This window comes from Drosophila melanogaster, chromosome 2L (assembly GCF_000001215.4).
Source record: "Drosophila melanogaster chromosome 2L".
NCBI classification, from domain to species: Eukaryota; Metazoa; Arthropoda; class Insecta; order Diptera; family Drosophilidae; genus Drosophila; species Drosophila melanogaster.
This window is the reverse complement of record NT_033779.5, coordinates 3,988,900-4,014,081: the sequence shown is the minus strand read 5'-3', so window position 1 is coordinate 4,014,081 and position 25,182 is coordinate 3,988,900. Positions and strand designations below refer to the sequence as shown.

Below are 25,182 nucleotides of genomic sequence, written 5' to 3'. Positions count from 1 at the left end.
TTCTGCTGAGTTTCTCGTCTGAAATACCCTGGATAACAAATAATTTTGTTCTAAGGTGGTATCAGTTTGCATTCTATTCACTTTTTATAATATACCACTCCTTTTCCATGATTGCACCATATATTTATTAGAATTTTTAGTTGCAGCAGCTAGTGATTAAACATACATTTGTTGAATATATAGAATCCAATTACAGGATAACCAGATAGTTTCATCTGAAACCAGATTAAGTGCAGAACCTTTGTTGCAATTCGCTGCAAAAAGTGCAACTCAATCCTTTGCCGCAGTTCTAATGAAGCAATTTTCGTTAAAAGCAGTCACCACAGCAGCTTTTCTTTCCATTTCCCGATTTGCCTCGTCCCCTCTATCCGCCTTTCACTTTTCCAGCACCATCAAGTGTGTGCGGATTCGTTTTCAACATTTTTAGTTGCTTCGGCGCGTGTTTGTTTCAAAAAGCTCAAATTGCTAGTGCCAGGAACAAAATCCGGACCGGTGGCCCAAAGAAAAGGAATTACAGCTGACTCTGGCACTGACTTTTCGCAATTATCCAGCGCACCGAATGATCCCTGCCCCCTGCCACCATCCACCCCTCGGAAAATCCACGCCCCCTGGAAAATTCGCTGCCCGCTTTTCTCGGCTACGTGCGAATTTATTGATAGCGATATTTTGTGTGGGGATGCAGGGATTCGGGGATGCGGGAAATGTGTGCTAAGTGCATTTTACATTTCCGGTCAATGGCGCTAACCTCACGAAATCTTCGGGACTTAGATGCCAGCACTGCAGGCAAAAAAAAAAAGTTGTTAATATAACTGATTAGTAGTGTTAAGTCTATATTTAATGAATGTGCTTTGCCTTTTTGTAACATAATAATCAAATGCGAGCCATGTATACACATACTTGTACTTATATATTATTTCCGGTTCATTGAATATTTGTTAGTGTACGGATTACGCTAACTTTTAAAATGTGTAGTTCATACAATTACTTCAAGTGTTGATCCCGACTCGCCAACTGCCCTCACTCTGATTACATTTCTTATTATATTCGAGCAGTTTTCGCTTTGCTTTTCATTTGCTTTTCATTTGCCATTTGCGTCACGCTTCGCTCTGACCCGCGTTTTCCGCATTTCCCCCCATTTCCCCTCTTGGGGGCAGGCTATTGAGACCTCAGCGATCCGAGATGGTACGTGCCACGGCGCACAAGGGTTAAGGGCGAATAAAGGAACGCCAAGGAGACACTTGGAAGTGTCGACACTTTCGAACTTTTGCTGCTCTCGCTTTTTATGTTTTTCTTTTTTTTTTATCTTCTTTTATTTGCAATTGCCCCCCTTTTAAGCAATTGCTGCGTAATTTTTATTAGCTCTGAATGAGCATCTCAAGTGGCGCTCTATTTATCTTGGAAAACCCCGTGCTCATTTCCAAATTGCCAACATAAATTTATTTGTTTGGCAAAACAATTTAGACCCATTCTACCGCGCCACTTTGATGCGTGTCTCGTTTTACATTTTTTGACAATTTCATTGTTCCTCGCCTGCCTTTTATTTTGAATGATAATTTTTTGGCGCGTGTGTGTGGGGGGCAGTCACGTCATGCGACAAAAAAAAAGAAAGGGGGCGTGGCGGCAAAGCTTTTATGCCAAAATAACAAGCCATAAACATTTGCCGCTGCCATTTGCCCATTTTCGCGCGCAAGCTTTTTGAAAAGACAAAAAATACGGGGGAGTAACAAATAAAGAATGATAAAGAATTTTATTGCTCACACGCAATGTGCACCGAAAAAAATGCGCTAATTAAAAATCACAATATTCTCAATGAGAAATGAAGAATTTTTTTTGTATTCATCAGCTTGAAATTGAAATTTCTTCAATTTAAATTAATTGTATTCTTTTTTTTCTTGCAGTGTACAAGCAAACAAATAAAGCAAATGGCTTTCTCGCATTAGGATGCAATAGCTTTACTGCTTTACTACAAATGGCCGACAGTTTGATATTTTGATTGTTTGCCTGCCTCAGGTATTTTCAACATTTGAAGGCCTTTGATTAGTTGACACATTTTATGTGTCATTTGCCAGGAAAAAGGGATATTTAAATCCAGATGTGAGTACCACATCTCAAACTGTTGGCTGAATATAAAAGTGACTGACAAAGCTGTTTGGTTTAGCTATAAATACATTTTTTGAACATTCACCTTGCTGGTTACATCCGGTGATTTTTTGGTGTTCGATCTCTTTGGGCGAGATTTCAATTGTATATGTGACACGTGACTTAACCCTGTCCTGGTGTCGCATATTCATTTAACCCATTAAAATTGATCAATTATTATAAAGTATCTAAACAATTATGTAAGATAACAGAATGAACATATAAAACATATTTACACATATTTAAACTATTTCCTAATTTTTAGTTGGGATACACCAACTCGAGGAAGCACCTAAATAAATGAAAAGAGAATAGCTAAATCCACCAAGTGTTTGGAACAACTAATTAACCGCACTGACCAAACTCACAGGCAATTACTAATTTGTACTCGATTTGGGGCAAATACTGTTCCTGTTGGAATTTCCAAGTATTTTGTTGGGTTAAGTTCTGGTCAATGTGAAACTCATGCTGCTGCTGCAGTTGGCCGATGAGCTCAACATAAATTAAGCATATAGACATGTGCTCAACTATAGTTATCCCCCGAACATATAGACCAACTATCGTTGGCCAGGGAGCTGCATGTCTGACCAAACATTTTGTATAGGACAATTTCTAAATGGAATTTAATTTCCGGATTAGAATAGACATTTCATGCATGCTGTACAGAGGAAGGGGTAATGCACTGGACTCAATGTTCGTCTTGCCTGGATTTCGCCCACTTTTCCCTCCCTCAGCGTTTAATTTCCCAGATTTACTGCTGGCAGACACTGAAAAAAAATTGATCGTATATTTGCAAAAGATTTGTATTAAACTGATTTTGAGCTACAATTCAGCTGGCACAATGCCATTATTGGAATTTTTTTAAGTGCTCTGCTCATTGAAGCTTCTTCTTTTCAGATTCCTCCAGATGCCTCAATGAACAATCACAACAAAAGGGTTTGCCTGCTGTGTGTGGCAAGGTGGTGGCAACTGGTGGGCGTGGTTAGTAAAATGTTCGATCGGCTTCTTTTTCTCCACCTGCTGTTTTTGGTCTTTTGGCTTTTGTTTAAAATTTCGAAACAATTTTTCCCAGCAGATTTGATGAGTTGAGTGTGGTAAGGGATAATGATTGGCTAAGTGAAAAGGGGGAAAAACCGAAGGCGACTACGTGTAGAGCAGCTACCTTTGTGGGCTTGATTTAAGCCCAACTCGAGTTATTAATGTAATTTGATTTTGGCAACAGAAGCTGAAGCAGACAAAAGCCAATGATGTTTAGGCACTGGCTGCTCAAAATTTCGATGATAATGACGATACTTTTGATGAGTTGACATTCCAAAGGAGCAGCCAGTGTGGGGCTCACTTTAGGGAGAAGTAAATTTTTTAATAGAGTGTAAATTACCGGAAACACAATTAAAATGTTCCAGGCTCAAAAATATCTAAGAACGAGTAGACAAAAGCTAACCATAACAAAGGCTAAAATCAAAATGAGAACGCCAAAGGTTTATGGGCATGAGTAAAAGCAAAGGGTTGAGTTTAATTAATGGTTTAAGGCTAGGGAAATCATTTGGGGCTAACTGCAGGTTTCTCAATCGTCAAGAAAACGAGGCAAATAAAGGGGTTAAGGACTCCAGCTACTTAACACCCACGAAAATCCACACCCTTTAATCGTTTTCGGAATTTTCCAAGACGCTAAACGGTCGACAATGACGTTGACGTTCGCCTGGGGCAGGCAAAAATTGTCGGAAACACGTTGTTTTTTGACTACCTCCAAGCGGCAGCGGCTTTCACATATTTTCCAACTTGTTTTCCAACCACTCCTAAATGCTTTTCCACCCACGGCTATTGTTGTTGCCCCATACATAATATGTTCTTTGTTTATAACAACAGAGAAAACAGGTCGCCGGCGTCTGATGAAGCGAATGCTTAAAGGAAAACATTAAGTTTGCGGGTAAAAATTGGGTAAGGATTTCAAAAGAGGTGGGCATTAAACTTATAGTATAGTATAATTTGAGAGCACAGAGAACTAGTTTACATTATCCTGTGTAATAACAATTGAAAGGACAATCAAAATTTAATTAGCTTGTATATAAAATTTACTAAAAGAATGCATATCACGCGAAACTAAATATAAGCCACTGAAGCTAAATATATTTAGTCTACTGGTAATGTAGCCATTGTGTTTGAAATAAATGCATAAACGAGTCGGGCCACAAATGAGTGACCCTAGCTGAGAAATTATATAAAAATACAGAGGCGTCTGGAAAGAAAGGGAAAAGAGGGGCAGCCGGAGCAAGTTTAATATGAATTATTACGTGCAGAAAAGTTGTATGATGCTGCTAAACCTGGTTACAGACCTTTGTTAAGGTGCCAACAAAGCACACACAGCAAACCAAATGAGTTATCAAGTCTGTTGTTTTAATACCCTTCTGAATGAATAATAATAGTAAGGGAATTTTCATTCTAAGAAATATTTTATATCATGTGTATATAGTTTCTAGTATACCCGAAGAGAACAACAATCTCTTAATTGATTCAACTTTTAAGTTCATGTGTATTATAATTCATTTGTACTCTAACACAATTTTATCTAGGGTATACAAACTGCACGAATGCATGGGCTCACCTGGCCAACATTTAAGTTAGGTCTTAACATGCCCCGTGTATCTGTTAGATACAATTTGTTTTAATTGCACAAGTTGGCAACCCTGGCTTGCAGCAGCAGCAGGCCAATTAATTTCTATTTAACCAGGTCTCAGCTGAGATTTTCGCCCAGTGACACTGTCAAGCGATTTTTTGTATTTCTGGTAAATAATAACCAAGTCTAGAATAACCAAATAACAGCTCCTATAAATAAGATTAGTTTATTTGCTTTTGTTTAGAACATCCAAATTGATCACTAATACAGTTTTGCAATGTTCTTGATTGATTTTTATTAAGTTTCATAAAAGATCCATAAGTTCTCGTTTAGTGAGCTGCCACAGCCTGATCGTACTTCGGTGGCAGAGCGGACATAGTCTGTGGCTCCTGCCAGTGGGTTGCACACTGGGCAGGCATCACTGTGGTCGTGGTGGTCTGCACTGGTACAGCCATCTGGTTTGCTGGCACGGATACCACAATGTTGTTTCTGGACATCATGCGACGACATTTGCGGCAAGGACGACCCCAAGCCAATGGATTCGCGTAGTAGAGAAGGCCACGACGATGGTAGCATTCGCACTGGACGTTGATATTAACATTATTAACGTTATTCATTTTTACACATTAGTCTTCTTTCTATGACTTCGGAGCGCTAACTGTCCGTTTTCCTACTGGTCTCCAGTTTATATATTTTATTTTTTTTTTAGTGCTTCGACACTCAGTGCGATAAGAAAATCCTCTTTGCCTTTTATCAGCACATTGATCGATCAACGTTTTTGGCACAACTTAGTGATTCAATTCTTTCAGGGCTGGCTCATTGCATTATACAGTTCACTGGGGTCGCTGATTCATGGGTGCTCGCCAACTTGGGGTTGCCTTGGGATTGGGATAAGATCGTGAGTCATCTTGGGTAACTGGGCACTTGAAAAGTGTTAAGGTAGATCAGAATCATAGGCTTATTTAAATAAGCTATTGAGATCGATGCACTCGATTCCACAAGTAAACTGATAAGATACAAGGGTAAATACGTAGTAGTAGCTGGCATTATATGTTCGATTTTTACTAAATGGTGCGCAAATAAAATAGTTTTTTATCATCTATAGTACCACTAATCCAAGTTGATACTTTTTCTGTTTATTGACAATATATAAACAAGATAAATGAAAACTTAGTGTTTTGGCCACAAAATCCAATAGCCATTTCCCAATATCAGCAGATTCTTCAAAGTTAAAATTTTAGAGATAATACAAACAAACTTAAGTTTGATCAAAAAATCATTCAGTAAATCCACAGCTTAAAGAATGTTATAATACTATTTTTCAAATGTAAAACAAAGGAAAATACTGTTTCGATTTCTCAAAAGTTTTATTATATTTTGAAGAGCATATTTTTCCATTTATTGGGTGGACACAGCAGCGACTGGTACAAATGTAGTAGTGGTGGTGATGTTGTTGTTGGTAGCAACTGGAACTGCAACCTGAGTGGGAACAACCACAACATTTCGGGACATCATCCTGCGGCACTGGCGACAAGGACGGCCCCAAGCCAGGGGATTTGCATAGTACAGGACTCCTCGAGGATGGTTGCACTCGGCGCACTTGAGGTTGATATTGATGTCGGACATGGCTCTGTCTTGTCTTGGCTCTAAGTTGTCTCTGCTCGACTGCACTTCAATTTGGCTTTTAACTTTAACTTATAACCTTTTTATACAGCCAGTTTGAATGCGATAAGAAAAATTGAGGACTCGCTTATCACAACAGTGATGGATCAAACTCGTAATTCTGCTGCAGCAGTTGTGATTCAATCTCTCAATCCCTCGATTTTCTGTGACTCATATGTTCTAGGGATGTTGAACTTTTCATTCTAGAGTGACTCATCATAGACCTCTTCTTAAGTGGTTTTTTAGGATACATTTTTACTTGCTATTCTCGATAGTTTAAGAATCCAAAAATAATTATCTTGACTCTTCTCTTCATGAGTAATTAATTCTTTTTTAGATATCAATTCCCGAACTCTTATCATGAAAAATATTTTTCATTTGTATACATATACATTTTAAGCCATAGTTGGATATGCAATTCTTATTTAAATACGGCAAGAATGGTATAACTTTTCATATAAAATCATAATTCAAATTTTACTTTGAGTCCAGCAAGATCTTTTATATTTATTACGCCATTTAAATTGAGAAAACTATTGCCCAGTTTTCGTTATAATAAAGCTTAAAATATGTTTATGTACTGACAGCACTAGTTGTACAATAATTGATAAGCTGGCTACGACCAGAGGACATCAATCATTTCCCACCAGTCAGATAGCAAAACCGAAGCCAAATAATATATACAAAAACCACAAAAAATCCACGAAAGCAATTACCCGTACGGAAAATAGAGAGTGGAAAAGGAATCATGACCATGACCATTGTTTATGTCGTTCGCCTGCAGTTCAATTTTCATATTTGTACCATTAACATTGCAAATAAATGCAGGCATATATATTCGCAATATGAAAATGTGTCACAGCAAGAACCGACATTGAAAACCAATCAAGTATATTTCAATTAAGGTAAAGTGCATTTAAGTTATTTAAGCAAATATTTCGAGCGGATTTACAATTGCATTGGCAATAAGATTGAGGCAAATTAAAATGTCAGCTTACATGAAGAAATATGTGCGTAATATATAGTATACTATAGTATATAGTAGTATAAACACGAAATTCAAACATGAAGGAGTGAACTGTTTATTTATTTTTTATTTTTATTATACAAGAGCTTAGGTTTTGTAAAAAGTTAGTTTATAGTTTCTATTTGCAGAAATACATGAAGTTTAATAAATATTTTTAAAGTTTTTTACTTCGTTGTTGAACGACGGTCATATGGAGACCACGCCTACCACCTGGGCGGTGGGGGCTGCTGAACGATGATGACCTCTTCCCTGGGAGGTGGACGCCGACCGCCGATGTTGAACTCGATGAAGGGAGCTCTTGGTGGCACCACATCCACCTCGATAATGGGTCGTGGTGGTGGCGGCTGGTAGACGGCAGCTGGTGTGATGACCTCCACCCTGGGCGGTGGTGGTGGATACCGGCCGCCCACTCCGATCTCAATCACTGGTCGAGGAATCCTTGGCGGCACAATGTCCACCTCTACAATTGGCCTTCCACCGTGATGGTGATGATGGTGATGACGACGTTCCTCCTCGTAGTACGGCATTTTCTTCAGAAACTATCCAAGTATTGTATCCTTAGTGGGTGAAGTGAATGCCTTTGACTGCTTTCTCGAACTGAACTTGCTTCTTCGCCTGCTTAACTATTTAAGTCAATTTTTATCGCTAATGAGGGGGAATTTTTTTTCCTAATTTTGTTATGTGCGTTTTGCACAGTAGCTTAGTTGGTTATCTTGTCAGGTGGAATAAATGTGTTTTTTTCGATAAAAAAAAAATAAAATTGATAAGTGCCATTTGATAAATACGAAATTCCGAATTGAATTTCATGAGGAGAGTTCAAGGTTTCCATGAATCACAATTTTATATTTAAGAGGAAGGACTTAATTCCATGCTTCTGATTGATGACTCACACTAAATTACATAAACATAAATAAAATCGATAATGCAGTATTTAGAATATTTTTAGAATTAAAGACGGGTAGGTTTTTTGAAGAGCAAGATATTTTATTTATTTCGTTTTAAGGTTATATAGCACAATTATATTTTCTTTGAAACGGTTAAAGTTAAATTCCAGTTTTGTTTTTTTGTACCTTCCTCTGGTTATTAACTTGTTAACTTTGTGGTGCGTAATGTCAAGACCATTGCACCATTTGCGTTGTCATTTCAACTTAAGATTAGGACAAAGTGATATTTGTTTTGATTTCTTGTTATCTATCCCTTCCTTCACTCCATCGATAGTATATTTTTTTTTTGTTAGTGGTGATGGCTTCGTTTCCATTCCGACCTCGTTCACCACTGCGGATACGGTGGATTGTTGTAGGGCTGCTGATACTGGTACTGATACTCGTACGCCTGCTGCTGCTGCTGCGGATAGTATCCATTGGTGGTGGCCACCGTGACGCCGCCGTAGGGTTGCGGCATTATCACCTGTGTGCCGGGCACATAGGTAGCCGCCGGGGTCATGTAGACTACCTCGGCGGGCCGAGGCGGAGGCGGCGGCGGATAGTAGCCGCCACCCCAACCGGGAACCACATCAATTTCGATATTTGGACGACCATGGTGATGGCGAGGAGGATAGCCACATGGATCTTCATAGTACCGCATAGTTGATTAACTAGCCAAATAATCAACCAGCCAACCGAACCAACTTCACCACCCAGCAACGCGTTGAATACTGGAAAGTCCGTGGCACAACACGTCTAGCTCGAAACAAACTGGAACTGCGAAGCTCCATCAATCAGGGTTTGTGGGAATTATTCCAGTGGTTAGAGGCAAAGATAAGATGGCTTAGTCATTCGACAAGGTCTGATAACAGCGACCGGACAGTTGTGCATTTACAGGTGATCGGGTTTCGCTATTTTACTCGCATTTTGTTTACTATATTAACTGATTCCGGCTTATCTATGGGTAACGCGTTATTATTTCTGATATAGGAGCATAGAAGCATTGACAGAGCATTGGTGAAAATGAATTAAAGTTTTGCTAGACATTAACAAAACAACAAGTGATTGCCGTCTAAATTAACCAGGTGTTCCGATAAAGACTTAAAAAAAAAAAACACGGATTAGAGATTTTGATAATAAAAAGAGGGAGTGTGTGTGATGGAATCAACTCGATTGAAACTCAACCATTACTCATGACAAATATGCAAAAAAACTAAAAACTATAAACTAAAACTTAGTTTATAAGGTTATACTTTATTGAGGACATATAGTTGTTAAGTAAGGCTACGTGGTATAAATTCATTGTGAAGGATTTTACAGATCAAAGTTCCTTCTCAATACTGTGGATTGTGGTAGTGGCTGCTGCCGGGCGGTGGTGGTGGTGGTGGATTTTGGTAGTACGGTGGCGGAGGCGCCTGTTGCACCACCATGACTGGTGGCGGTGGCGGAGCCTGCTGCTGCACCACCACAACTTGGGGTGGTGGGCGGTGATGGCGGCGTGGCCATGGTGGTGCAATCTGTACCTTAATCACGGGTCCACGACGATGAGGCGGTCCGCCGCAATGATCGTGGGGTGGTGGTGGCATAGTGGTGCACTAATCTTCTGTAGAAAGTCCGTCCAAATGTGTCGACTTATCGCTGGTAACTGAATTAAGCGAATGCCCAACTCATGGGACTGACTAACCAAACAAACGCCAAAATATTTGCCGTCATAAAAAAGCTCAATATCAGCATTTGCTGATAGCGAATAGGTAGGTAGGTACTCTTAATTATTTCTATTGACGAAAGTATTGCTTCTAGAGCAAAGTTATCGATAAATAAACTGAAAATTGGCAAATGGTAAAGCTTTTTTCGAATAAGCTTTTCAATTCAAATTTGAGCCTGCATATCAATAGATTTTCCTCGTTTCTTTAATGAGTCATGTTTGGTTTTTTCCGGGGATTTCTCCTTAACTTACATATAGTCATGTAAATACTTGTTTAAAGTTTTAAAAAGAAATAAAGTATTTCGTTGTCACGAAGAAAGGAAATGAACCAACGTGCAAATATTTGTATTTGGTTAAATGCGATTAAATTCCTTAACTCTAGTGAAAACAAACTTTAGCTTGAGAAAATGTTGTCAAGCCACAAATATTTATCCAATTTTCAGCCCCGAAAAATTCCCAATAATTCTTTACACATTTTCCTTAGCCGGCAAATATTTGGCAAACATTTGCACGTCTATTATGCAAAGTTTGCAGACACGATTTTGCCTCGAGGGGCGACGTGGGTAAATATTAAATGTATGGATAGAAAAACATGGTAATTTCTGACGGTCAATCAAGAAAAGTCTCTCGGGACTCTCTGAATCTCAATCACTTGATCAAATAAAATTCGGAATATTCGATTTGACAACCAGGAGAGCGGCAGCCTTTTTGGCTGTACTTAATTGAGTGGTTCGTGCTGCATTTCGCATTTCATTCGCTCTTTGAATTGTCACTTCGATCAAGGAACTGGGGTTAAGGGTTACGGCTTAAGGGTTAAGGGTGCTTGCCCTAAAAAGTTAAACATGCACAAAGTGGCAAACGAGTTTCGGGCAAAGTTTTCAACTGACGCAAAAGAAGGAAGGAAATGAGTGCCGCATAACGCGCAACATATCGACTGAGCTTTTGTGGGCGCGCTGCGTTGGTGGGGCGTGGCAGGCCGCATGACAGTCACTCACTTTAGTTATTATAGCCATTAAAAGGAAATCCCAACTGGCTGTAATGAAATCACTGTCCATAGCAAAAACGATAGTTTAAACGTAGCCAATTCACTTTGGGGATAAAAAATAATGTAAATTTTCAAGACCTCTGAAGAAAAAGAAAATTTCTCAAGCGAATTTACTCGAAAAAGTGTATTAAGTGCGTCATCTTTGAAGCCTCCGCTTTTTCCACATGTATTTTTTAACTCCTTGTGCATATTTTAGGAAATGAATTGAGTCCTGGCAAGATAAAATGTCTCTGTCCCCGAGTGAAGAATCAAAATCAGAAAATTGGGGCTTGGAATCGGGAGTTGAATCTGGATCTGAATCTGCAGCTGAAACTGAGGCAGCGCCCTCGAATCGATAACTGTCAAAAAATAAGCCGGCAAGCAACATGCAAGACAGGCGCATAAGGGGGCGTGGCAAAAGGGGTGTTGCAAATGGATGGGGATGTGGTTGGGGGGATGGTGGTTCTGGTGGTTTTAAGCGGTGGCGGCGGCGTCGCACAATTTAAATATTTATGGCGCTCCGCTTGGTGCACAAGAAACGGAACCAGGCACACGGCATAGCCAAAAAACCGTAACCGTAAGCCTAACCAAGAAACCAGGAAAAGCAGCTATCCGAAATTTCGCAACCCGTTTACTGAGAGAAATCAAATGAAAGTATTTGCAAAATTCAGCTTCGCACAAAAGTCCAAATTATTGTAATTATTATTTTTAAAGGGATTTAAAATTTTGAAAAAAAAAATATCGGTTTTATACAGAATAACAACATGTACGTTGAAATGTGTATAAAGGATTTATGAAAAAATTGATTGTATGCATTTTTCTTCAGTGCATACCACCTTTACGAGGCTTCTTTAGCAGCGGCGTCAGAAAACGCATTTCCTGCTCATGTCATGACATGCAAGTGTGGCTGGGAAATCGCGTAACGCAGCAAGAGTTGGCAAGAAAATCGGGAAAGTTGGAAAATCGGTTGGTGCAGAAATGGGTTACCCAAAAGGAATCATTGCTTTTGTCGACATGTCATGGCAATACTCGTATCTGAAAAGTGTTTTCGGGGTTGGGCTGAGATGTTTTTCGAACATTTTCAAGAACATTTTATTGAGCTACCGTTTTCAGGCACTCGCTGCAAGTTGATGATTGATAGAGTTGTAAAACTGAAGACGGAAAGGCAAAATGCTGCCAGAGGTGAGGGATGACTTGACAGTTTTGCTAAACTCTTGAAATCTTGCAGCGTAACTACGAAAATGTTGTCGAATATTTTTACAATTAGGCAATGTGCTTAGCATATTCAATAATTTAAATATTTTTAAAAATATTATTAAAAAAAGAATTTACATATTTTTACATTTTTGAACTCTATATTGTAAATTAAAACGGTTTCTTATGCACAATAGTTTTAGAAGCACTGACGCTTGCGTTCCTCTCAACTTTTAATTGAAATCAGCTCACAGTTTTACAGCCATAGGTGTACACCAGCAACCGCCACTCCCCCTTACGCCCACAAGGCCATTAAGGAACTTGTTAATTTGCATTTTCCATTTCCATTTGCATGAAAATTTGTTTCTTTTCGCGAGGCGCAAAAATTAACCAGCGAAAGAAACAAAAATGAGGCAAAAGTTGAAGGGAGCACAAAGTTGTCCCTTTAATGCCTGCGGTTTGCACGCCCAGAACTCCAGGAAAACCAAGGTCTTCTTATGCGTATACATGTACATAAACTCAAGCCAATTTCCGGATCTCACTTTCATGTGCCGCCGTATAATTGCTTCTCACGTATTGTCGCAATCAAAACAAAAGCCCACGAAATTCATAAACGATTTTTCACTTTTCCATTTACTGGCACATCCAAAAATTGGGTAAACATTTCCGAGGGAAAGGGCCATCCAAAAAATCGGACGGATAAAATGTTGGACGTAAAATGCTTGGCAAATATTTTTGTGACTTTGTTGCGTAACAGTAAGTGACCACGCCCCCACTTGTGGAACTTCCCAGCCCCGCATTTTTGGCCAGTCAACCAAGTGGAAAAAGCATCGTCTGTCCACTCGAGTGTGCAATTAGGTGAAAATAAGTGGTTCAACAAACGCCTCCGAGTATGCAATCATTTAAATTTCACTTCATTTGTCCTTTTCATGATTTGGCCCTCCCTTTGATGGACTTGCTTACACTGAAAATGAAATTCTTAGATATGCGCATTGGAAATTAATAATATTTTATTGAACAAGCAATCGCATTCTACATTTGTTGCCAACGATTTTAAAACCAACTAGTTGTGCAAATAGAGTAATAGCTTAAATTGCACCAAAGGTCATGCATAAAACCGTTTTGAATACCAACACAATTTTCACCATTAAAAATATTGTTGTTTGGCATATCAGCCATTTTAAGATATAATGGGCGATTGTCAGTACGCAAAGATTGATGTTCGTTATTATAACTGCGAATGCCAATCCAGTAACAAGTATCAGGTTCAACTGTTGATATGACAGTGTCGTACTCATGTTCATCACTGAATTCAGCTAGTTTGCCTCCAATTTCTTGGCAGAACTTTACAGCATTATACCAATTTAGTGCCTTATCAACAATGACGTATTTCTTTTTTTTAATTAGATTGACACTTGTCGTAGTTTCGATTCCTTCAACTTTTGTATCGTCATTTTCATTAATTGCTTGCTTACTTTCCTTTTGTTCGATTTGTAAATTTATTAATTCGTTTTCGATTCTTTTAAGTCTCTCGTGACTTTCAGCTTGTAGTGAACTAATTTCATATATTTGATTCTGAATAATGCGATTGTGTTCGAAGAGTGGCCTTTGAGCGGACATACAGAATGCCCCACATTGATTGGGCGCATCCGTCAGGACGCACTCTGAATCTTTTTCATCCTGAGGACTAACTATTCCATACGCGTGAAATGTGACGATAATGCAGAAATAATATGTTCCCAACTTGAACATTTTCTTAAGCGCTTGAACTGCGAACGGCAAAAGTTGCCAACACACTGAGTTTTAGTTCAGTTTCCAACTTTCGAAGTGCACATTTTCTATGAATTTGTAAATATTTATAAATATATACAAACAGTTTTTGTTTATACAATCAGAAATCGAAAGAAAATAGATTTGAAGATAAATGACCTGTTTAACCACAAACAATATACAAAGACGATCATTTGTACGAAAGAACGAAAGAAATATTGCAGCTCAACCAAAATTTTTTTTAAGTGTTCGCATTTTTTGAGCCCATTGCTTCCCTTGTGAAATTACGGCCACCAAACGAAATTATTTTGATTTATATGCAGGCAAGCACCTGCTCATTCAAGTTCCGTGTTTTCCTTTTTTTTGCCCTGATATTTTCCCGCCCTGGGATTTGTCTAAACTAAACGCTTTGATTTGCGAAACTCCCCGCCAAGAAAACTGCCATTCGTTTCCCGGATGTCAACAAAAACGGAATTTGAAATGCAAATTTAATTTGAGACAAGACGCGCGACTGAAGGCCTCCTCAAGACCAGTGGTTCCTCGCTTTAATTGCCCCAATGAAAAGGACGAAGGTCCTGCTGGGAAAACCGGCAAGTGGGTGGTGGGGAAATAGAGGAAAATTCTGAGTAGCTGACAGCTAAGCGCCTGTTTTGCCTGTTAATTTTGCGCCAAATCAGCAACAACTTTGATTTCGATTTTATGCCATGTGCATAAAATTTTTGCGCTGACTCAAAAAGTTCGCACAAGTACGAGTAGTATATGTATGTATGTGTGTGTGTGTGTGTGTGTGTGGGCGGAAAGCGGTAGGAAAATTTTGGGGTAAATGGCAGTGAGGAAAATCAAAACCCTAGCAGTAGCGTACAGAGTGTTTGGCCTGATTGAAATGTTGGCAACTATTGCGCCAAGTACTCACAAGTTTATTGGCAAATTGATGAAGTGTGTTCGCCTTTGCATGCGCATGAGTTTTCCACAGCCTGCAAAACAATTTTCCATTTTCATTGCATGCCGCTTGCAATTTGGCGGCGCTGATATGCAAATTAAGTTGTTGCACTAAACGACGTGCCGGGAAACAGGGAAACCATGGGCGGCGGAAAATGGGGGGATTGGGCGCCCCCTGCTTTGGCTCATTTGTATTACAATTCGTCAGTGAAATGTTAATGTGTGTGTGTGGCACCCGGAAAGTTTTCCCGGTTATGAGCAGCGGTGCCTTTTCTAAAAGATTTCTTTTAGTTAACGAGGTGGGAGTTTAAAGTTATTGCAATGCGCCGCTTACTTCATTTACACATTAAATATAATATGTTGATAATAACAAATAGAATTAAAAGTTATTAAAACTTTGAAACTTTATTAAAACTTGAAATGACAAGAGAATTGGATCAATTTGTAAATAGTTTATACTAACTTTATAATAAACTCCTATTAAATAGTCAACGAATTTACTATGAATTTCAATTTACATCCTGAAAACTTGTTGTACTTTCGGAGTTACACCTCAAAACTCAAGGGCCGCCGCTACATTATCCACAGCTCAAGATCCCTCAATCAAAGACCCATTTACATTTCCCAACCACACCCTCAATCTCCACTCAAATCGCAATCGAAACACCTTGAGCAACCTCCTCGAATTCAGATGATTTGTTGCCAGCTTAAGGGTGTTTCGATATATGTATATATGTTATAGCGCTATTCGTGGCAAGATTTATGGGCAAGTTGAGGAAGGGAACTGCTTTCCATGCATGCACTGCATTTCTGCATAAATTCGAAATAATCTCGAAACCCAACACTAAATAAGGAAAAGGCAAACGGCACGAAAAGCTCACTTAATTAGCTTAATAATTTGGTGATAAATTTGGCGGAAACCGAAAACATTGATCACAAATGGCAATAGTAAAAAGCAACTAGCATTAAACATAGGCAAGGACAATTCAACCGTGAAAACGCACTTTCCGCACCTCAAAACCGCAACATAAATTCGCATATAATAAAGTTTCATATGACGCAGATAATCTCAAAATTTTGACGAGGAAATGCGTATGATGATGGTGGTTGCACTGTTGGTGCAATTGAAAAAGCGGCAGAAAGTGGGGCTGCTCTTGTCAAGACCATCATGGCGTATGCGTAATATTGTATTACCGAACAAGAGAAACGCCAAACGCACAAATCACGAATGCCGAATCCAAATTCGCCATCTATAAATCGAAAATCACAATTTGGCAATTGCCAAAATCGAAATGCATAACGAACTTATGAAGGGATGGTCGTTACAAGGGGTAAAGGGGGGGGGAATGGGGATTTTAGGAAAGTGGGATTGACCTTGTCAAATGTCAAATTATATGCTGAACGACGCTTAGCGGCAACGGAAATTCACATTATGAGCTCTTGGTTATGGCCCCCAGCACGAGAACATTGTAGTTGAAATCACCGTACCCGAAATTTTGGATGTTTCATTTATGACAAGTGAGTGAGACAAATGCATCCGCCGAGTGAAAAGAGACGGGGCGCGACTAATAGAAAGAGAGGGCTGGACAATTGGCCTGGCTGATTGGGTCGTTGGGTCACTGCGTATGGCTGCAATTTTAATTAAAATTTATTGATTTACAGTTGAATAAATGCACATTGCATCTGTAGCGTGGTTCACAAATGGCGATGTCGACTTTAAGCTGGTTTTTAAGGAGAATGCTACAAGGGATATTTATTGGAACTTCTTATAGCGGGTTTTATGCTTTTAAAATAAAATTTACATAAATTCAATTTTTTAATCATTTTAAAATTATATTTATTACCTAGAATTGGAAAACTTCTATCTTTGCCTTGCTGGTTTTTATACTACTTCAGCATTTGGTTCTATCCTTATTTCTGGTTTTAATAATACATTTTCCACTTTTAATTAAAGTTTTAGTTGTTCACCGATTTTTTTTGAGAAAGTTTCGCCCAAAAACAAACAGCAGCACACGACCAAAAGCAGTTGGCTGAGGATTTGGCTGCAGATTTGGTGTCTCGCAGTTTGTTGCATTTGTCGTCTCTATCTCTGTACACTGGTAAAAATAGCAGTGACTATTAAAAAGAATATGCATTCGCACCATGTGATAAAAGACTTACTTTTCTATATTTGCTATAAAATGATAACATTTGAAAATTGGCTGGGTTAAAACTTAAACTGTAGCCTTTTTTTTCTGTGCATATCTACGTGTCGTGTGCCACGTCATTAACAGGTGAAAGGTGAAAGTTTCCGCCATGGCACACATCATTTCGAAGCCGAGAGAGTTTTTAGGCAAAACAACCTGAAGAGCAAACTCAGTGAACACAATTACAATTGCGGTTCATTTGACAGTTTCCATTTAGTTTTGCCAGTTTGCCAGCCTGCAGATGGCAGGAAAGTCCGGAAAGGCTGGAGGAAAATCGGAGCAGGAGGAAGCGTCAGCAGACGAGGGCTGTTGCATAATTAACGGCAACAAAGTGTTAAGGAGTGCATCAAGCAAATGTTAACTGCCCAACAAAAGGGGGGGCAAAAGGGGCAAAAGGGGCACAAGGGTTAAGGAGAGAGCGAAACTTGCGGCTGTAAATCAGCCCAAGAGAACAAAAGGCATTTTTCTTTTTTTTTCCAAGCTGCATTCTCACAATGAAAATGGGGAAATGCGAAATTGTTGGGACTAAAAGGGGCGAAAAAAGCAAAATGAGCGGAATTTGCTTTAGATATTTAATATAATAATTTTATTTAATCTAATAAAATTTAATTATCTAAAAGCTCTAAATCGAAGTATTTATTTTGAATTTAATACGTTTTTTATTGGCTTTTTACTCCCTTAATATTTTCTGCATAACCATCTGCCGCATAATTTCACACATTTCGCTTGGGGAGAAATTTCGCGGCATAATTACGAATAAAATATTTAAAACCTAGACTCAGCAAAGGACTATATTTATACAACAATACTATACTTCTTCGCGAACTGAAGCTTTTATGACTGCTCCGCGAAAACACATATCCTTGGGTAATGTGATAGTTATGAGTGCTCCCACGGGGGAAAATGGTGTTTCCTTTTCCTCAAGCTGTCAATTGAGGAAAGGACTGAAAGGAAAACGCAGGAAACGAGGCCTCTGGAAATTCGTTCGCATGAATATTTAGTTGCGTAATGTGGCCACGCCCTCGAAACAGTTTAATTTGTGCGGCAGCAAAACAAAAACAAAGGCGAATGCTAATTTTATTGACATCCAAAACTCAAGAAGGCGGCGCGGAAATTAAAGTCTCGTCGGGTGGAGGACGTAGAGGCGTGGCACCGCCCACGCAGTCATTAACACATTTGCGGAGAAAGAAATTCCAACCCAAACTTCCGCCCCTTTTCGCCGCCTGCTAATTAACACGTTTTGAATTGTGAATTTTGAAATGTGTTAAATAATGGAAACAGGGGTGCAAGAATAACAAAACAATATGCAAAAAGGATTTGGTGTCAGGAATAACAAATCGAGGTCACAGACGACTCGAAGAGCGAAAAGGAGATGCTCTTTATAAAAAGAAAATATATATATAAATTACCCGTTGAAGAGGAGCACTTTTTAATCTTTATAGACTTTTTTGTTTGGTCAGTCATTAAAATTAAATAATAAATTCTCAAAACTGTAAAAAACCCTTCAAGCTGTATAGCTAGTATATTTTATTCCTAATTAAATGTTTAAGCAAGTGGTTTTTTTCTTTTATTTTTAGAGTGGCAATATTCTCAACTCTCTTTAGGTCTCCATGTTGATGAGTCAATTTCATTCGTTGATTCCTTGACATTTTCCTCCACGCCCCGTAACTTCAACACCAGGCCAATTGTCGGAAGTTGGCTGAGATGGGCGCAACCTTGAAGGTGTCAAAATAACATATTCGCCCCTTTTTACCGATTTCATTACCCAATTCCCAACGCTCTCTGCCGTCTGAGCTGCCGAGGTGGGCGTGGCACTTGTTAGGCACCAAATGAAATTAAAACGCGCATAAATTATATGGCTAACACAAAACGTTGACGACGTCAATGATGAGGCCTCCCTGAATATATTAACGCATTTGCCACGTTTCGTTTGGATTTCGGTTCGTACTTCAATCTTATTTCTGCCTTTTCTAAGGAGCTGCCTTAAAAGTTCGGTTAATTCGGCGTACAGAGAAGAAATTTGGATACGCTTGGCAGCAAGCGGCTATTGTAATTTCCAATTGAAAATGGTTAGAAATGTATATTGCACAACCATTGTTTTTAAACTTCATTTCAAAGCCTGGATTATAGTTCTTAAAGTGCAACACGCAATCGTTGCTTCTTTTTCCGTTTCCGTTTTTCCGACTGCATAATTGCTCAATAGTGCGTTGGAAAAAGGAAAAGGCGTCGCTTTTGTTTAAGCAATTAAGTGCGAATTGGTAGCCGGGGGTGAAAGTGGGCGCGTCTGCTCTGATTTATGCGTCACACCCCCATTTGGGGCCCCATTTCCCAGCGTAGTGCTCATGTCATTTTACATTTGATTAACTGTAGTTGCTGTTGCAGCTGCAACCAAAAGTATTTCGCTACAATTTTAATTCCATCTGCACCTCTCATCAGTTTCCCCATCGCTTAATTCCCCCAGCCGCCTCGCCCGCCCACCCACCACTTTTCCGGCTGGAAAATGCGCCCACGCATCTTACGTGCATCACATGCCAAGCAGCTGCTGTCATGTAAATTAATTAAAAATGTTTAAACCGCCGCCGGTTTGGCAGCTGCTTTTCCTGCAACATATTCAGGAGTGAAGTAAAAAAAAAAAAACAAGAGCGAATGCTATAGTCAAGTTCTCTGACTATCACATACCCGTTACTCAGCGAGAACGAGAAAGCTCAACAATCTTTTTGCCATTTAATAAAATTTTAAAAAAATTTCAAAATTTTCTTAAAATCTAAGAGTGTGGCTAGAGTTCCCGCCAGTGCCTGCCGCGTTCCGCCATAAAATTTGTAAATGTACCCAAGCTAAAAATCTAGCTTTTTTTTGGTTATAAACATAAATTTGAGGTCATAAAATTGTTGTAAAAATATATGCTGCTAAGAAGCTTTTGTCTACCTTTGACTATTGTAAAGACAGGTTTCAAAAGTATTTTCCTAGAATTTTTTATAGTCCTCCATCAAAGTTCAAAGTGTGTCGCATTGCTGGCTCTTTATTTAAATCGAAAAAAAGTTTACACTGCGAATGGAGTTGTATACCATAGTGAAAGTATTGAATGGGTAGTAGGAGTTAAGTCTGAAGTTTTAGACAAGTTGCGAACTCCCCTCTTCGGGAGGTCGAAATGTTTGGCATTCACATGCAAATAAAAGAATGTCTACCAGCTACTGTAAGATACAGTGAAAAATAAAAATAGTCAATTTACATATTTTTTTGTTGCTTAGTTTAGTTTTTTATAGAAATGATATCCTAATTAGTGTTTGTCTAAATATATTTATATATTTTGGTATTTTAATTATACTATTAACTTAATTCCTTCAAATTAGGTATAATATAAGTTTCAACAAATATTGCCGATAAAGTTATATAAAAAATGTTGTACTTTTTTTATTTATTTCCTTTTATACATGTATATATTTTTAATTTTAAAAGGACCCTCACTGTTGCTACCTCGACCCTTCAATGCGACTGCCGCCCAATGCTTTTATGACAACTCAATTTCGGCACACACTTTAGTTTGGCATCCTCAACCATGACTGCCCCGAATTCCTCCACCCCCTGATTTTCCAGCCCCTCCTCTAAAGTTTTCAAGCCCTCCGCCCCAAAACGAAATTGTACCATCTAACCTGATCTACAAGCAAAGTTGAGGAGTTTTCGTGGGCAACACACAAAACGCATAAATTTATGTCAAACATTTGTGAGGCGTCTCCACTTCCGACCTCTCACTTACTCCCACTACATCTTTCTCTTTCGCTGAAAGAGAAAATTTATTTATTCGGACTTTTTAACAACTTTTGTACATATCTGTGTGTATTTGAGTGCCAAGGTGTTGGCTCAACCTTTGTGGCGGTCTCTTTTTTTTTTTTTTACTTTTTTTCTCCCCAAACTTGCCACATTTAGTTTGCAAATATTTTTTATGTGCCACGACATGTTCAAAACAGGGAGTAAGGGCTGCAAAACAACTGCCTAAGGGCCCAAAATGTTTATCCTGCGAAGCGTGGGCCATAAACTACTCAGAAACATAGCTGTTGTAAAATGGGGGACACTTTTGTTGATTGCTCAAAATATTCAAAAGGACCCTTCAAATATGTAAGTTTTCGTAAAATAAAAAGATTTCAGGAACATATAATTCATGTGAAAATATTAAAAAACGAAATGCAGAGCATTCCGTACTTTCTGTCTGCACTAGTCAGGACCAACTGTTGATTGCCTTGATTAATAAAAACGAATGCACTTGCAAGTGCAACAAATCAACATGTTGCCAAAAGAGAAAGTTTCGGCAAGAGAATGTGAGAGAAAACCGCACGGAAAAGAGAGATGGGAACGAGTGAAATAGGAAACAGTTTCTCTCCGGAAAAGTTAGCCAGGATTGGGGCAAAAAACTTGTCTAAAACCGAGTCCCAACGATTATGGTCCAAACAAAATTTCGTGGACTATGCTTCGTGTGTGTTTATGGCCATAAACAACTGACCCCAAAACATAAATAAACCAAAGAGCAGGAAAAGGACCACAAAAGCAAATAAAACTAATAAATGTAGCAGTTTGATAAAATTAAACAACTTGTATGTATTTATTTGTAGAAATAAATTCATCTGTAAACCATTAATGATGATTTGAATCGAATAATGAAAATATCTACAAATTAACATGTTCTTAAATCTTGTAAACTTTGAGCTATCAAACAAGAAGATATTAATATGAATGAAAAGTATGTGATGTTTAAAGTGAAATAAATATGGAATAGTTGGCATTGTATAAAGACAACTAGGCATGATTAACTATTTCATAAAACTTAGAGTTATGTTTAACAAAATTTCCGTTGATCTATGGATGAATTACAGGCCTAGGACAATTTGCGGTTCGTTGTTTTGAGTCCTTTCACTAGAGTTCCTAACCTACCACAAAAGTCCTTAGCCGCTCTCTTTTTTTTTCAAAAGAGAACTTTCTCTCCCTTGGCAACATGTTGCCAAGCCTTTCTCTCAGCGCAGCCGCCTCGAATAATATTCAACAACCGAAATTGGCGACTTCGTCTATGGATTTCGTACACTCGTACGCGACATCCGAAGTTCACTGTACTCGTGTTTTGCAGCTCGTCATATCGAACTTCGTTCTTAAGCTGGAACAAAACCGAAATTGCACTTAGTTGGTAAGAAGCATTCTGCGGCCACGGGCGGCAAAGCGGAAAAGTCGGGAAGAACTGGAAAGGCCGAGTGGAAAAGTCTCCTAAAAACAGGACCCCAAGTATATGTAGAAACCGAAGAAACGCGAGTGCGGAAAAGCGTTGCAGTGGAAATTGCGGACAGGCGGAAACCGCGTTTCGCTTACATGTGCGTTTGTAATTATGCAAATTGCCGGGCAACTCTTTCGACAAATGGCACTCAAGTGCAACTGTTGCCCCGCTTTTCCCCGTGACCTTGCACCCACCTCCTGCCCCCACCGCCCGCTGCTCGGCCCACAGCCATGCATATTTATGCCGCCAAAAAGCCAGAAACTGGGCCAAAACTAGTGCAACAGAAATAGAAAACGGGAAAAAAGAAATGAAATGAAATAAAATAAAATACGAGCAAAGCGCCAAAAGGGGCCAGCAAACAGTGACAAACAATTTCTGCTCAATTTAAAGCCGCTGCGAAAGTTGTGCTCCACTTACCTTCGCTCATCTGTCAAATCCGTATAATTTCCTCTTATTTTTTTTGTGCGTCCTTTCCGTTTGTGTGTGTCAGCAACTTGTTGTCCTTGGTCCTTGCTCTTTGGTCCTAGAAAACAAGTCCGAGCCAGACTCACTCCCAGGCTGGGCAAATAAAATGCAAATAAATTATTTTTATTATTCCACTGTGACAGCTGATTTGGGAGCTTTCTTTAGGATTTCTCTTGCTTTTTTGCCCATTGTTATGACGGCTGGTTATTTTGATGGCGTTGAAAATGGTTTAGCTTAAAGTTACTGGCAGTGCATAAGCGAATTAGGAGCCATGTTTAGTTCGCTGAGTTGTGAGTTGCCGAGAGTTTCTTAAATAAAATGTCGATTTGAATGCACTGGAGTCAAATAGTAAAAGATATATATTTTCATTAGTATTCGATTCTGAGGCACAGTGCATTTAAATACAGCAAAGACAATCGAGATAACTGTTACCTAAAGCGTTTTGTGATAATACAAGTATTTATTGCTTAAAACACATAAATTTCCTGAAGAAAAACTAAATAAACGAGGAAAGCTTGCCAAAATATGCAAGTGACCTGATAAGAAGTTTTAAAATATTCAAAAATTTAGATTTTGTGAAAACACCTAAGTGATTAAATTGTAAGTTAGTGACTAAAAAACCTGCTATAAACTCAAGCAGTGTAAATGCATAAAATTAAAGGTGTTTTATTTTAAGTACGGATTATCTTTCCAAAGCTCTGGCTCAAAATAAAAATAAGCAGTCACCATTAATAACTCATAATTACTTAGTGATTAGTGTCGAGTAACGCAGGAGATTTCCATTAACAATTGGGCAGTAAAACGCTACGGTTTTGTGTCCCCTCGGCTCCGGTTTAAATAAATAGCCCGGCAATTGCCGAGGCTTGGTCAAAAGGAGGCCCATCAACCATTCCGGCGGAATCAACTCACCTGGGGCTGGGATGTGGATGCGGATATGGAGGGTGTGGGATTTTCGTTAGGATGAAACCTAATAAGTTTGGAGCACGCAAGCGATGGGCCATTTTCAAGCTATTTGACTGACATGCTGTCCGCTCATAAGTCGCTTTTTGCTGGGTATTGTAAACATGAATAAGACATTAGCAGCACAGTTTACATGTGCGGCGGGGGCAAAGCCAACTGAGTGGGCACAATTCCATTTGGGGTATCCATCTCTAGTCGGTGCTCTTGCAAATTATTATTATTTGGGAAATATGTTCATTTAATGCCTGGGCATGGCTTCAATTGGACCTTTCGGCCTCGGCCCGGTTTTGCAAGCCCAAATTGAAATGTCTGAGCCTTTAAATATTCATTGCCTACTTCTAGGCGCCTTCCATATGCATTTAACATGAGCACGAGTGTGTGTGTGTCGCATTTAATTTAATTGAAACATTTAATTACAGTGTCCAGCCGTAGTATCGGCATCTCGAGTGCGTGAATATTTGAACGAGCATTTCAGCATCGCATTGCAAAATCAATTCTCGAGTGAGCCTTTAAAAACACGCAAATTGAAACCGAAATAGAGAGAAAAAAACGCACAACCGCAGAAACAAAAACCGAAATGTGTCTCGGGATAATCGTCAGCCAAATTGCATTTCCATTGCGACATTAAAATGCAATTTGGGCGGGTCGCCGACTCCAGTTACTGTCAAACTGTTGCCTCTTTAGCGGATTAATATTTCTGTAAATACCACCCAAAGAGTTGAACGAAACAAAAAAAAAGCGCACAAGAAAAACAGGCGGAAAAACAGAAAATTCATCAGCAACAGCACAGCAGTCAAACATGTCGACCATAAAGCTGCTCATTATCGGTAAGTTTTATCTCACAATTAAAACAGAAACAAAAGAGAAAAATCATTAATGAAGGCACGAACTCGAAATCTGACCGAAGCAGCGGCTGCTGTGGTTTATTTTATTTTCCTGTTTCAATTTTATTTTCATGACCTCATCGCGAGCTTTAAAGTGGTTGAAAAGAAACAAAATTAGGCCATTCAAAGTAGTTAAAACTGTTTGTTTATATTTTAATTATAGTACTATATGGAATAAACCAAACACCACCAGACCAAAATTAAAATACAAGAATATACTTTAATAATAGTAATGTCATATAGTGCCTAATAGAAAATGCTATTATAAGACTACTTGCTTATGAAAAGCAGCTCGGTTTTATTAAGAAATTCTTTTAAGACTTTCATTTCAATTCCTGAGATGCACAAACCGCGCTGTTTGAAGTCATCGCCATATGCACCTCTTTTGCAACCCAGTCAATTGCATTTTCCTTGCCTGACTGACTTCCACTTTTGC

The 25,182-nt window shown here is 38.9% G+C and overlaps 7 protein-coding genes and 1 long non-coding RNA gene across 10 annotated transcripts in view, besides 1 other annotated feature; 1 reads left to right on the top strand and 7 right to left on the bottom strand.

Annotated features, from left to right (window-relative positions):
• Positions 1 to 4,991: 4,991 nt before the first annotated feature.
• On the bottom strand, positions 4,992 to 5,429 carry CG43774 (uncharacterized protein). Its single transcript, NM_134972.3, has one exon. It carries the CDS (start codon positions 5,368 to 5,370, stop codon positions 5,083 to 5,085), a length of 288 nt encoding a protein of 95 aa, NP_608816.2. The 5' UTR covers positions 5,371 to 5,429; the 3' UTR covers positions 4,992 to 5,082.
• Positions 5,430 to 6,097: 668 nt separating this feature from the next.
• Positions 6,098 to 6,392, bottom strand: CG43773 (uncharacterized protein). The gene has a single exon (NM_001144317.2). It carries the CDS (start codon positions 6,377 to 6,379, stop codon positions 6,152 to 6,154), a length of 228 nt encoding a protein of 75 aa, NP_001137789.1. The 5' UTR covers positions 6,380 to 6,392; the 3' UTR covers positions 6,098 to 6,151.
• A 1,083-nt stretch (positions 6,393 to 7,475) lies between these two features.
• Positions 7,476 to 8,041, bottom strand: CG15423 (uncharacterized protein). Its single transcript, NM_134971.3, has one exon. The coding sequence runs from the start codon at positions 7,967 to 7,969 to the stop codon at positions 7,646 to 7,648; it is 324 nt and encodes a 107-aa protein (NP_608815.1). The 5' UTR covers positions 7,970 to 8,041; the 3' UTR covers positions 7,476 to 7,645.
• A 370-nt stretch (positions 8,042 to 8,411) lies between these two features.
• CG15422 (uncharacterized protein) lies at positions 8,412 to 9,098 on the bottom strand. The gene has a single exon (NM_134970.2). It carries the CDS (start codon positions 9,024 to 9,026, stop codon positions 8,712 to 8,714), a length of 315 nt encoding a protein of 104 aa, NP_608814.1. The 5' UTR covers positions 9,027 to 9,098; the 3' UTR covers positions 8,412 to 8,711.
• Positions 9,099 to 9,601: 503 nt separating this feature from the next.
• Positions 9,602 to 10,002, bottom strand: CG34176 (uncharacterized protein). Its single transcript, NM_001103606.3, has one exon. It carries the CDS (start codon positions 9,949 to 9,951, stop codon positions 9,700 to 9,702), a length of 252 nt encoding a protein of 83 aa, NP_001097076.1. The 5' UTR covers positions 9,952 to 10,002; the 3' UTR covers positions 9,602 to 9,699.
• A 2,459-nt stretch (positions 10,003 to 12,461) lies between these two features.
• lncRNA:CR45344 (long non-coding RNA:CR45344) lies at positions 12,462 to 12,998 on the bottom strand. Its single transcript, NR_124061.1, has one exon. It is a non-coding gene; the product is annotated as a long non-coding RNA:CR45344 (long non-coding RNA).
• Positions 12,999 to 13,275: 277 nt separating this feature from the next.
• On the bottom strand, positions 13,276 to 14,064 carry CG43797 (uncharacterized protein). Its single transcript, NM_001273083.1, has one exon. The coding sequence runs from the start codon at positions 14,038 to 14,040 to the stop codon at positions 13,342 to 13,344; it is 699 nt and encodes a 232-aa protein (NP_001260012.1). The 5' UTR covers positions 14,041 to 14,064; the 3' UTR covers positions 13,276 to 13,341.
• Positions 14,065 to 19,821: 5,757 nt separating this feature from the next.
• Positions 19,822 to 19,903: a mobile genetic element.
• Positions 19,904 to 22,368: 2,465 nt separating this feature from the next.
• The window catches only part of fred (friend of echinoid), an 88,786-nt gene continuing 85,972 nt past the window's right edge, over positions 22,369 to 25,182 (top strand). For all 3 annotated transcript variants that reach the window (NM_001258937.2, NM_164569.4, NM_134968.4), the window contains exons 1-2: positions 22,369 to 22,534; positions 24,282 to 24,689. In NM_001258937.2, the coding sequence (NP_001245866.1) occupies positions 24,662 to 24,689 (28 nt within the window). In that variant the 5' untranslated portion in view covers positions 22,369 to 22,534; positions 24,282 to 24,661. The remainder of the gene's footprint in view (positions 22,535 to 24,281; positions 24,690 to 25,182) is intronic.